This window comes from Salvelinus fontinalis, chromosome 36 (genome assembly GCF_029448725.1).
Source record: "Salvelinus fontinalis isolate EN_2023a chromosome 36, ASM2944872v1, whole genome shotgun sequence".
Taxonomy (NCBI): Eukaryota; Metazoa; Chordata; class Actinopteri; order Salmoniformes; family Salmonidae; genus Salvelinus; species Salvelinus fontinalis.
Window position 1 is genome coordinate 5110448 of NC_074700.1, and position 12955 is coordinate 5123402.

Sequence of the window (12955 nt, forward strand, 5' to 3'; positions counted from 1 at the left end):
AGACAGAAATACTCTTCCTCCCCCCTCTGACGATCCCGCAGGTGAAGAAGCCGGATGTGGAGGTCCTGGGCTGGCGTGGTTACACGTGGTCTGCGGTTGTGAGGCCGGTCGGATGTACTGCTAAATTCTCTAAAACGATGTTGGAGCCATATATTAACATTTCATTCTCTGGCAACAGCTATGGTGGACATTCCTGCAGTCAGCATGCCAATTGCACGCTCCCTCAAAACTTGAAGCATCTGTGGCATTGTGTTGTGTGGCAAAACTGCACATTTTATAGTGGCCTTTTATTGCCCCCAGCACAAGGTGCACCTGTGTAATGATCGTGCTGTTTAATCAGCTTGTTGATATGCCACACATGCCAGGTGGATGGAATATCTTGGAGAAATACTCACTAACAGCGATGTAAACATATTTCTACCAAAAAATATAGAGAAATAAGCTTTTTGTGCATCTGGGATCTTTTATTTCAGCTCAAGAAACATGGGACCAGCACTTTAAAAGTTGCGTTTATATTTTTGATCGGCGTACATATTTTAGAGTACCTCTAAAAAAGTCGCACTTTAGGACTTAGGAGAGCGTGTCTCCAACCCTTGGCTCACCAACCGACCATAGTCATATGGCCCTTAATTGAACAAACAGTCAAATGCAGAGCAGGCCAGCCACAACCCAGCCACATAGGGTCAAGGCTAGAGTAATGGTGGGAAAAACAGAGTCTGGAATCCAAGCTTCCCGACTTCCGACACACCATCCCAACCTCACCGACTCCAAACCCAGCCCGGAGGTCGGCATTCCCGACCGCAGAGAGCAACCTCCTGCGTCAGTCACACCTCGGGAATACTGACGTTCCCACTCTTCAGGGAGAGAGATTCCCCGAGAGCGGGAGCCTTCGTTAAAGGTTCGTAGGGAGTTCGTAGAGAGGTCATAGACTGGTTGAGAGGGGACATGCTGATTATAAGAGATTATAAGAGTCTCCATGTAGGATGCTGGGAGCGTTTCCATACCGCAAGTTCACCAAAGAATTGACTCGACTGGAGACTGGAGCCTCACAGGACATAGAGGGAGAGTAAGACAGAGGCAGAGAGAAAGAGAGAAAGAGAGAAAGAAGGAAGAAAGAAAGAAAGAAAGAAAGAAAGAAAGAAAGAAAGAAAGAAAGAAAGAGGGAGCGATATGATAGACTCTCACCTCCAGTCTGGTACGGTCCACATCTCTGGGTAGCTTCACCCTCACCCTGTGAGTCACAGCCAGCACCTCATAGGGGTACACCTGGAACACACACACACACACAGAGACACACACACGGTCAGCTATTTAACACTACAGTCATCCTGGGTAGAGTGCTAATGTAATCTACCAAGATGAAGCCAAAGACATCTAACTACAGTATATATGCCAAATCCATCAAACTAATATGATGTGAAACGCTGGCAACAATTGACGGAACCTTACCTTGTACTCTAGAGGAGCGCAAAAGGGAGGGAAGGAGGGAGGAAAAGAGGGAGAGAGAGAATAATATGTCAGATTAATGACTGTGTTAGTATTTCAGAGGCCAATAACGAACACTACCAATAATAGAGCAGGCAAGTAAATTACAGCACAAAGAAAATCACAGAATTGTGCAAATGAAGGTGATTATTTGTATAACTTAGATATTGCGTTCCAGCCCAGCACGTCAAAGGCTTTAAAAAAGCCTGGTACCAACTTCCTCCCGCTGACACAAGCACGCGCACACACACACACACACACACTTTTAAACAAAGTATTTACGAGCATGGCACTGTGTGTGCTGCCTGTCTTTGGCTGAGGAATAGCAAGAGCACGCTGAGGCAGACAACTCTGTACGTCACACACACACACACACTGATGTGACTCAGATGGTGAAGGCATGTGGCTTTAGCCCCCTTGAGCGAAAGCTCGTCCACCTGAACCGCTTCCCATTAAAAGTGCAGCTGCAACATTATTACATCGTAGATCTGCTAATAGATCCTATCAGATCCGCCCTTTTTCCAATATTGGCAGCAATGAACTAGCAGATCTAGTATTCGCGATCTAGGTCCTACCTCTCATTCCTCCCCAGCTGTGGGAGTCCTGCTGGTCTGGCTCATCCTCAGCATGGTCGGCAACCTCCTAGGGAGGACACACGCACGCACGCACGCACACACACACACACACACACACACACACACACACACACACACACACACACACACACACACACACACACACACACACACACACACACACACACACACACAAACACACACAGTGTGTTTAGACTAAAAACAGACAAGGTCAAAACACCTAAATGGATCCAGACATATTTGACAGTTTCCAGACCATACTGTACATTGTCATACATAATATATGTACTGTACAGTTACAAAGAGAAGCCTAGTCGTTCTCTCCTTTCCTACTCTCATTGGTTTGAGGATAGATTGCACACAAACGATACACAAAGATGTCACTTTTTGAAAGGCAGCTACAATCCAAGAGAGGTTACCCCCACACTCTCACAACTGCAATCTGACTGTAGAGTCTAACCTGGTTGGAGAAAGGCTACCATGCATTGAGGGAGTTGAGGGGGAACTGGGTTAGCTACTGTAGCTGAGTGCATTCTTTCTGGTTTGGTTCCGGCTTCAGTCTCATTCTAACTGGATCTCTGGGGTTTAAACATGTGATGGATTTCTCAGTGTGGGAGCGAGAGAGATAGAAAGAGATAGAGAGAAATAGAAAGACAGGGAAAGAGAAAGAGAGAGAGAGAAAGAGAGAGATAGAAAGAAAGAGATAGAGCGAGAGAGACAGAGAGAATGAGAGAGAGTGAGAGAGAGAATGAGAGAGAGAGAGAGAGAGAGAGATAAAGAGAGAGAAAGAGAAAGAGAAAGAGAAAGAGAGAGAGAGAGAGAGAGAGAGAGAGAGAGAGAGAGAGAGAGAGAGAGAAAGAGAGAGAGAGAGAGAAAGAGAGAGAGAGATATAAAGAAAGAGAGAGAGAGAAAGAGAAAGAGAAAGAGAAAGAGAGAGAGAGAGAGAGAGAGAGAGAGAGAGAGAGAGAGAGAGAGAAAGAAAGAAAGAAAGAGAGAGAGAGAGAAAAAACAACAGACATTCAGAATAACAACTGCTCCATTCTCAGTAAATAAATGCAACATCTCTCCATAGCCATACATCGTCTCTCTGTCTCAACTGCCACAGGAACTGTAACAGCCATGTCTACAGTGTAGCACGCTACTGGGGTCTGATACGGTCCCCATTTCACATTCCCTCCTAAAGTCAGCCTTTCAGCTATTTCACCCCTCTTGTCTGGCCAACCACCATCCATCAACAAGCAAATATAAGCAGCAATAACACATCCTTAAGGTTAGACTAAATACACGTTTTCTGCTGCGGCCCAGTATCTGTGGAGGGAGTGGTTACGAGTGATAGGCCTACGTGGAATCTGATAGGAAAGCTGTAAAACATGATTCCCCAGTCCAAAAGAGCTCTGTGGAAGATAGAAAAACACCAAGCCTTCCTGTGTTGATAAGTCAAGGGCTGTGTGTCAATACACTGAAATGGCTTCCTTTCCTTGTCTCCTTCCCTTGAGTACAGTGGATACCGCAAAAGACTGGATAGGTTTACATCTGTTGCTTTCCCCTATCATACGGCTGCTAGATCAGTGAGGGAGGAGAAGGCACACGGAAAGGAAGCCAGTTCAACTATTGATACGCAGCAGAATATAGCCTCTTTTTGACATGAACTTCATTGTCCTTTGGCCATAACTCACCCCCACCCGCTAGGTGACAGAAAAGGCGATGAACATTTACTAAACACTACCACCTGGTGGTTAAACTAATCACTTCGCCCAGCTGGCACCTCCTCCGCACAGCAATCAGTGCGCCACCTTGTTTAATGAGCGGGCGAGCTGAGCGAGGCCCGACAGACCAATCACTGATCTGTCTTTAACGGAGCTCTAATCTTTAGCGCGCTTGGCTAAGCCCGTTGGTATGGCGACAGGCACACCTCATTTCCATTTTACGAGCGAGTTTTCCAGTACCTCACGGAACTCTTGAGCTGTCTGAAAGACGGCCAAGTCCGAATCAAACGCCTGCCCAGGATAGAACTGACTGTCCCCCTGCCAAGTCCCCCCCCCCCCTCCCCTCCCCTCCTCCAGATTCAGAGAGGCCTAAACAACATCCCCCCCACTCCCTTGTTGGCACTTGGAAGTGGAGCATCGCATTGTGTCACTGGGGTCCATATGTGAGGCCACCTGATGCAAGTGTGTGTGTGTGGGTTAGGATGCCTTTCCTCTGAGGGAGAGAGAGACAGTGTACATGACTTGTTGCGATCATGGCCCTCGAGACGCTAAATGAGCCGACGGCAGTCAGATGTGAGCCTGTTGAACCGGTGTCACACACGCTACACTATTTTCAGCGGGTACAGGACAATGGACCACGTGTGTATTTGTATAACATGTAACTTCATACTACACAACCAAGTAAGAGGTTGTCGCTGGATGATTCTGTATAGTCTCTGGTGCTTTCTCATTGCAGCCTCTGTTCATTATGGTGTGTGTGTATGAGAACTCACCTTGTATATGCCATTTCTTCCATATCCTGGCAGGGAAGCAGACTTGCTGTAGGGGAAGCCTGTAAGGAACGAAACGATATCTAAGTCGTCATAAGGACTCTTCGGGCTATTTTTTTCAATCTGATGTCAATTCAGTGAGGCCTCGACCTTCATTGGTTGAGCCCATGTCAGTCAAGTCAGCGTTGAACAGTGATTGGCTAGTCATTGGTGGAGGCCATGCCAGTCAAGTAAGGGTTGACCACTGATTGGCTACTCACTGGGCAGGGAGGCGTCAGTGGGCAGGCTGCAGGTGGACTTCCTGGGGTCCAGCAGGTCCTCTGGGAGAGGTTGGCCGTCTATCTCACTCTTCAAGATCATCCAACTGGTCCTTGTCTATACAGAGAAATAGACAGCTTTGTAGTGTACAACAACACCTTTTCTTTTAAAAGAACATTGATGTGTAGGAGCGTGGGCAAGGGGATGGATATACAGACAGACAGACGCCTCCTCACCTTGACGTCGTCCCCTTCTTGCCAGGACGTTCTAGAGGCTGTAAAACAGTCATACAGTACGTGACGAAGCACACTCCTGATGTTACAGTATATAACAAAACACGTAACATCACAGTTACTGTACCACACATCTACAGTGGCAAGAAAAAGTATGTGAACCCTTTGGAATTACCTGGATTTCTGCATAAATTGGTCATCAAATTTGATCTGATCTTCATCGAAGTCACAACAATAGACAAACATAGTGTGCTTAAACTAATTTCACACAAATTATTGCATTTCTTTTGGTCTATATTGAATACATCATTTAAACATTCACAGTGTAGGTTGGGGAAACTATGTGAAACCCTAGGCTAATGACTTCTCCAAAAGCTAATTGGAGTCAGCTAACCTGGAGTCCAATCAATGAGACGAGATTGGAGATGTTGGCTATCACTGCCTTGCCCTTCAAAAAACACTCACAAAATTAGAGTTTGCTATTCACAAGAAGCATTGCCTGATGTGAACCATGCCTCGAACAAAAGAGATCTCAGAAGACCTAAGATGAAGAATTGTTGACTTGCATAAAGCTGGAAAGGGTTCAACACTGTTGCTACTCTCCCTAGGAGTGGCCGTCCTGCAAAGATGACTGCAAGAGCACAGCGCAGAACGCTCAATGAGCTTAAGAAGCATCCTAGTGTCAGCTCAAGACTTACAGAAATCTCTGGAACATGCTAACATCTCTGACGAGTCTATGATACGTAAAACACTAAACAAGAATGGTGTTCATGGGAGGACACCACGGAAGAAGCCACTGCTGTCCAAAAAAACATTGTTGCACGTCTGAAGTTTGCAAAAGTGCACCTGGATGTTCCACAGCGCTATTGGCAACATTTTCTGTGGACAGATGTAACTACAGATGAGTTGTTTGGAAGGAACGCACAACACCATGTGTGGAGAAAAAAAGGCACAGCACACCAACATCAAAACCTCATCCCAACTGTAAAGTATGGTGGCATCATGGTTTGGGGCTGCTTTGCTGCCTCAGGGCCTGGACAGCTTGCTATCATTGACAGAAAAATAAATTTCCAAGTTTATCAAGACATTTTTCAGGAGAATGTTAGGCTATCTGTCCGCCAATTGAAGCTCAAAGGAAGTTGGGTGATGCAACAGGACAACGACCCAAAACACAGAAGTAAATCAACAACAGAATGGCTTCAACAGAAGAAAATAGGCCTTCTGGAGTGGCCCAGTCGAGTCCTGACCTCAAGCCGATTGAGATGCTGTGGCATGACCTCAAGAGAGCAGTTCACACCAGACATCCCAATAATATTGCTGAACTGAAACAGTTTTGTAAAGAGGAATGGTCAAAAATTCCTCATGACCGTTGGGCAGATCTGATCCACAACTACAGAAAACCTTTGGTTGAGGTTATTGCTGCCAAAGTAGGGTCAACCAGTTATTAAATCCAAGGGTTCACATACTTTTCCCACCCTGCACTATGATTGTTTACACGATGTGTTCAATAAAGACATGAAAAGGTATACTTTTTTGTGTGTTATTAGTTTAAGCAGACTGTGTTTGTCTATTGTTGTGACCTAGATGAAGAGCAGATCAAATTTTATGACCAATTCATGCAGAAATCCAGGTATTTCCAATGGGTTCACATACTTTTTCTTGCCACTGTACATCTATTTACCAGCTACAGTACAGTATGCTGCACAGACTGGATCCTATAATAAATCAACTAGACACTGTGACATCATCATCACGAGACAGCCCCACTGCTTTAAAACAACAGTGACACAGTCAACAGCAACTACCCTAGTTCCTGTACCGTTGTATAACTAACTATCAAAGTGTAAAGTTTGTATTTAAATATTGCTATATAGTACGCTCAATAGTCAGTTTATAATTTAGAAAGTAGGCCGATTTACTCAGAAGAGTTAGTGAAATGGTGTATTTTCTGGTGCAGACAAACGTCACCACGGAAATGCTTTCTATTGAACATAAACGCATGTCTGTTAGAATATATACAATATAAACTGAAGACAGTTAACTCATAAATTGTGAGAAATAAACTGTGATTAAGTTGTAGATTGTATCGGGCCTATAGAATAATCGTCCATCGTACGACACAGAAGATAAGACGTTATACAGCACATGCATTCATTTACTCGAAGGCATTTTGGTCCTCTATTTGAAATACATTCACACGCATACAGAAAAAGGGAGAAAGACCCGGAAAAACACAACATATAAAACGTGACAAAGACACCATCAGCACCACAACACCGAGTGATTCATATCCTCGACCAATCACAATGGACACACAACAACATGATCAGGTCACATGTACTACTAGAACCAATGAACTACTGAGATGAATATGGGCAGGCATGGAGTGATGAGTAGAAACTGACACAATCACGGAGGTGTGAGAAATAAAAAGTGATCACTAAAAGGTGTAATATGGCCACTTGTGTTTCCCATGTCGGGCTTTTGACTCAGGCAACAATGATTTTGCAGTGTACTGTACGGACACATTCTCCACAACAGAATTCTACAGTACAGTCGGGGCCAAAAAGTTTTGAGAATGACACAAAAAAAAATTCACAAAGTCTGCTGCCTCAGTTTGTATGATGGCAATTCGCATATACTCCAGAATGTTATGAAGAGTGATCAGATGAATTGCAATTAAGTGCAAAGTCCCTCTTTGCCATGCAAATGAACTGCCACAAAAGGACCAGCTGACATCATGTCAGTGATTCTCTCGTTAACACAGGCGTGAGTGTTGACGAGGACAAGGCTGAAGATCACTCTGTCATGCTGATTGAGTTCAAATCACAGACTGGAAGCTTCAAAAGGAGAGTGGTGCTTGGAATCACTGTTCTTCCTCTGTCAACCATGGTTACCTGCAAGGAAACACGTGCCGTCATCATTGCTTTGCACAAAAAGGGCTTCACAGGCAAGGATATTGCTGCCGGTAAGATTGCACCTAAATCAACCATTTATCGGATCATCAAGAACTTCAAGGAGAGCAGTTCAATTGTTGTGAAGAAGGCTTCAGGGCGCCCAAGAAAGTCCAGCAAGCGCCAGGACCGTCTCCTAAAGTTTATTCAGCTGGGGGATCGGGCACCATCAGTACAGAGCTTGCACAGGAAAGGCAGCAGGCAGGTGTGAGCGCATCTGCATGCACAGTGAGGCGAAGACTTTTGTAGGATAGCCTGGTGTCAAGAATGGCAGCAAAGAAGCCACTTCTCTCCAGGAAAAACATCAGGGACGACTGATATTCTGAAAAAGGTACAGGGATTGGACTGCTGAGGACTTGGGTAAAGTCATTTTCTCTGATGAATCCCCTTTCCGATTGTTTGGGGCATCCGGAAAAAAGCTTGTCCGAAGAAGACAAGATGAGCGCTACCATCAGTCCTGTGTCATACCATCAGTAAAACATCCTGAGACCATTCATGTGTAGGGTTGCTTCTCAGCCAAGGGAGTGGGCTCACTCACAATTTTGCCTAAGAACACAGCCATGAATAAAGAATGGTACCAACACATCCTCCGAGAGCAACTTCTCCCAACCATCCAGGAACAGTTCGGTGACGAACAATGCCTTTCCAGCATGATGGTGCCATAAGGCAAAAGTGATAACTAAGTGGCTCGGGGAACAAAACATCGATGTTTTGGGTCCATGGCCAGGAAACTCCCCAGACCTTAATCCTATTGAGAACTTGTGGTCAATCCTCAAGAGGCGGGTGGAAAAACTAAAACCCACAAATTCTGACAAACTCCCAGCATTGATTATGCAAGAATGGGCTGCCATCAGTCAGAATGAAAATGAAGGGTCAAATATTGACTCTTTGCATCAACTTCATGTAATTGTCAATAAAAGCCTTTGACACGTCTGAAATGCTTGTAATGATACTTCAGTATTCCATAGTGACATCTGACAAAAATATCTAAAGACACGGAAGCAGCAAACTCTGTGGAAATTAATATTTGGGTCATTCTCAGAACTGTATGTGGCTACAAAGAACACTGGGAACAAAAAGGTTCATAACCTTGGGTGTGCTGTGGAAAGTCACTATTTCAGATGCCTGGGTGACACATCTGAGATAAGACCAGTTTGATTGTAAAACCTCCACCCTCTGCAGTTGCGGTAACAAGGCACTCGAAGGTAAATGTGGACTCTGTCGTACTCCGTTGCCTGAGTTGTCGACGCCTTTCCAATAGAAAAAGACGGGAGATGGGTCAAAGTCGCTTGAAAACAATGGACCACGGAGAGAAGGACGTGAGTAGGAGGAAGTTGCCCTGTAGCCACTGATCTTAGGTCGGTTCGATGCTTTCCCGCCTAATGGTAAGAGTTAGGATCGCGGATAGGAAAGCTGATCCTATAACTGTGGCTACGGGCAACTTCTACCCGGGGCGTATGGGACAGGCGACACGCAACACATCGTGCAGAGACCAGACCAGGAAGTTACACCAGGAAGTAAAGGAGAAGAGATGACTGTACCATGCTGCTTGTAGATAGGGGGTTTTCTATAGATATTATCTATCTTGACCTTAGTCTCTGAAGATGAGAGGAGGAGAGGCAGAGAGAAATGAAAGAAGCCCAGGATGAGAGAAAGAGAAAAGAATAGAGAGAGAGAGAGAGAGAGAGAGAGAGAGAGAGAGGTAGAGTGAAAAAGAAGCATGAGTTAGCAGTTATTGAGAGATGGAATAGCCTGAGAAGCAGCAGTGGGATAGGGGCAGCATACTTTATGGTTGATCCAATGCAAAACATATTATATTTGTATTATAACTGGCAAGACAGGGTATTATCGCAAATAAATCATCACTTGCTGTCATTATTCATGCAACAAAAACATGGCCTTTTGATCCAGTCCTATTGTAATGTGAAGCAGACACTCAGTTGGACATCCCCAGAACAACGGTAATTGTTGATCGATGTTGTATCCAACAATACATTTATTCAAGTTTTCCAAAGGTAATAGAAACCATGATATATTTCCCTCACTACAACACATATTCATTACTGCTTATAGACCAAATACACAAATAAGCATATCAAATAACAAATAAAAGGGCAAAATGACTAAATTCAACTAATTCAATTAAACAATTGTGCTAGTGACTGTTTTTTTTTAAACATAATTGACACAGTATGTCTGTCCTAAGCTGATCCAATCCATTTCACTTTCACAGGACCCAAACACCATTGTGCTAGCTAGCAACAATACATTAACTACACTCAGCTCGTGAAATACAACACATGTGGGTCCCTTTCTGCCCTGTTTCAGCCACTGCCAGCACCAGGGACTAATGCACATATAAAATCCATACAATGGTTACAAAACACATTAACTAGATAATCACTTTGCTTTGTTCATTTATTTACGTCAACTCGATCCAAGTGTGGGGACTTTTCCATGTGGGTGACTGACACTGTCATAGTGAATGGAAATCAAAAAGGGCTTTTCACTAGAAAAGTCAAAGTTATGCCCATTGCAATATACTGTAAACACTTGTCAAAGGATGTTTGTCGAAATATGATGCAGGGTCATAGACTTAACTTAAGACTTCTCATCGCTGTCCCATTATGGCGCGTCTGTGACAGCAGACGCTCCCTTTTAAAAGTGGTCAATATCTTCTTCTACTAGTTCTATGAGTTGGTAAACAAAGGGAAAGGGTGCATACTGCCACCTGGAGTGGGTTGTTTGAACAGGTATGAAGCCAAGGTGGGTGATTTACTGCCGCCTGCAGTTATGGAATGTTTGCAAACCAGACCTTGGTTCAAATTAGGGATGGGCACGGTCAATCGAATATCCGAACAGACGTTAGTATTCAATTACTTGAGTAAGTGGGATTGTAGGCCTATTTTAACGATGAAAAAGCTTTGTCTAAATTAAATTCTCCTTTTGACATTTTTACCTACAATGATATACCATGACATTTGAAATGCTTAATTTGATAAAACAACAACCTTTTGAATGTAGTTTTTATATAAAGGTGTGTTGAGCTACTGCTGTGTATTAAGCCCTTCAGGCTGCCCTGACATCGGTGTGCTGTTTTCCTCACTTCAAATAGCAATTACAGGCACTCACCTAACAGAGTTTCCACAATAACTGACACAGATCAAAACACTCACCAGAAAACCTTTTCTAACAGAATCAGTTCTATCATGGCGAAAATTTGACTACTCTTTTGCTGTTGCTGACAATCTACCAGAGAAATTACCAGAGAAAAAGCACCCTGTCCGGTGTTTACCTTTGCCATGTGCTTTGCGTCACTCTGATTGGTCGAGAGTCAAGAGCAAATACATTTTTGGGGCTTTCGAGTATCCCTAAAAATGGCATGATATTATTCAAATAGTACAATTATTTCAAATTACCATCCCTAGTTCAAATACTATTTCAAATATCTCAATTACTATCACATACATTTCAAAGTAAGTATTCAGATATTGTTTATTTGAAAGGACAAGTGGTTGAATACTGGAATGTATTTGGAAATACACTTGGAAAGTATTGGCATGTATTTGAAGAGTTTTTTCAGATACAAATAAATATTCCCATGCATTTGAACCCAGGTTCCTAGGAGTATTTTAAAGAATGCATTTGGAAATAAGTACCTGAAAATATAATATAATTATAGAAGTTATTTGAAAATAAGCAGGTGTTGATATTGGCCACATTACTTGAAAACACCAAAATACACAGAAAGTAAATATTTAAACAACAAATACACGTGTATTTGAATCCAGGTCTGGTTCGCACGAGTGTAATTCATTGGCTGATCCCTCCTGATCACCTGGATAGAATGATGTGATCCTTCCTTAACCCATAGGAAGTGATGACACTTCTCAGTGCCGCTGCCCATGCAGTCCCGTTCCATGTCAGCCATTGCTCGTGACGTCATAAAAAAATTGCTTTGAGTGCAGCAGTCACAACGTGGTTGCATTATAACAGGATATGATCGCGTTGATACAACATGTCTGCGACAGTGGATTCGAACGAATCTCAATTTACCTGTGAAACTGAAGAACCATTCGGATTTAGACAGACCTCAACATATTGTATAGGACAGATCCCAACACAGGATAAAGAAAGAGGAGAGATAATAAAGAGAGAGAGAAAGACACATGTAGATAGAGCGAGGGAAAGTGAGACAGATAGATCTCGAGACAAAGGAGCCAGGGAAATAAAACAGACGGGATAGGTCCGGAAGAAACCCGTTGCCATGGATAAAACACTAACACAAGAAGACAAGGAGAACAGAAACGGGTTAATCCCAGACATCCGCTATACTGTTATTGTATAATGTCCATCCGCCTACTTAGATCTGTTACCTAGACAGACAAGACAGCAGACAGACGACACGGTGCAATACAGAGGTCGTGTTGAGGGGATCAAGGGTCGCGGGGTCAAAGGTGAGAGGTCAAAGCGAAGTGGAGAACCTACCTGGTACGTGGAAATGCCTGGGAGCAGCCACATAGGTGGAGGAGGGAGATTTGCCGTCGGAATAGGTGGACAAACTGGGTGTACTCCGACCACTTTCACTACCTCCAATGGGGAAAGGAGGGAAGGGGGAGGGACAGGGGAGAGCAAGAGCCGTGGACGAAAAAAGGGGGGCAAAGAGAAGAGCAAAGAGTCATGCCATTGTGCTTACTGGCCAAAGCTTTAACTATGAAGCGGAACCAACATTATTCATGACATTTATCAACTGACTTGATAACCCAACCACTGGTTACTGATAGGGCCATAGGTTTTTCGTGACCATTTATCCAGACCAGGACAAACTCTAGGCCCTTGTTATTGGTACTTGGCTCACGTCGATATTGTAATAGATGAACGAAGGCTATGAGCATCCTATAAAGGCAGATTGCTCCAAAAACATATAGGTTGGTTCAAGGCTTTACCAGTTAA

The 12955-nt window shown here is 43.8% G+C and overlaps 1 protein-coding gene across 2 annotated transcripts in view; it reads right to left on the bottom strand.

Annotated features, from left to right (window-relative positions):
- LOC129835065 (actin-binding LIM protein 2-like) overlaps positions 1-12955 on the bottom strand; it is an 82800-nt gene that overhangs the window by 10082 nt on the left and 59763 nt on the right. The window contains exons 14-21 of one of the 2 annotated variants that reach the window (XM_055900415.1): positions 12491-12592; positions 9544-9600; positions 5052-5089; positions 4818-4932; positions 4561-4619; positions 2061-2127; positions 1450-1457; positions 1186-1266 (exon numbers count right to left, since the gene is read on the bottom strand). In XM_055900415.1, coding sequence (XP_055756390.1) covers positions 1186-1266; positions 1450-1457; positions 2061-2127; positions 4561-4619; positions 4818-4932; positions 5052-5089; positions 9544-9600; positions 12491-12592 — 527 coding nt within the window. Of the gene's footprint in view, positions 1-1185; positions 1267-1449; positions 1458-1920; positions 2128-4560; positions 4620-4817; positions 4933-5051; positions 5090-9543; positions 9601-12490; positions 12593-12955 lie in introns of those variants that run through there. The other variant, XM_055900414.1, reaches the window with a different exon arrangement.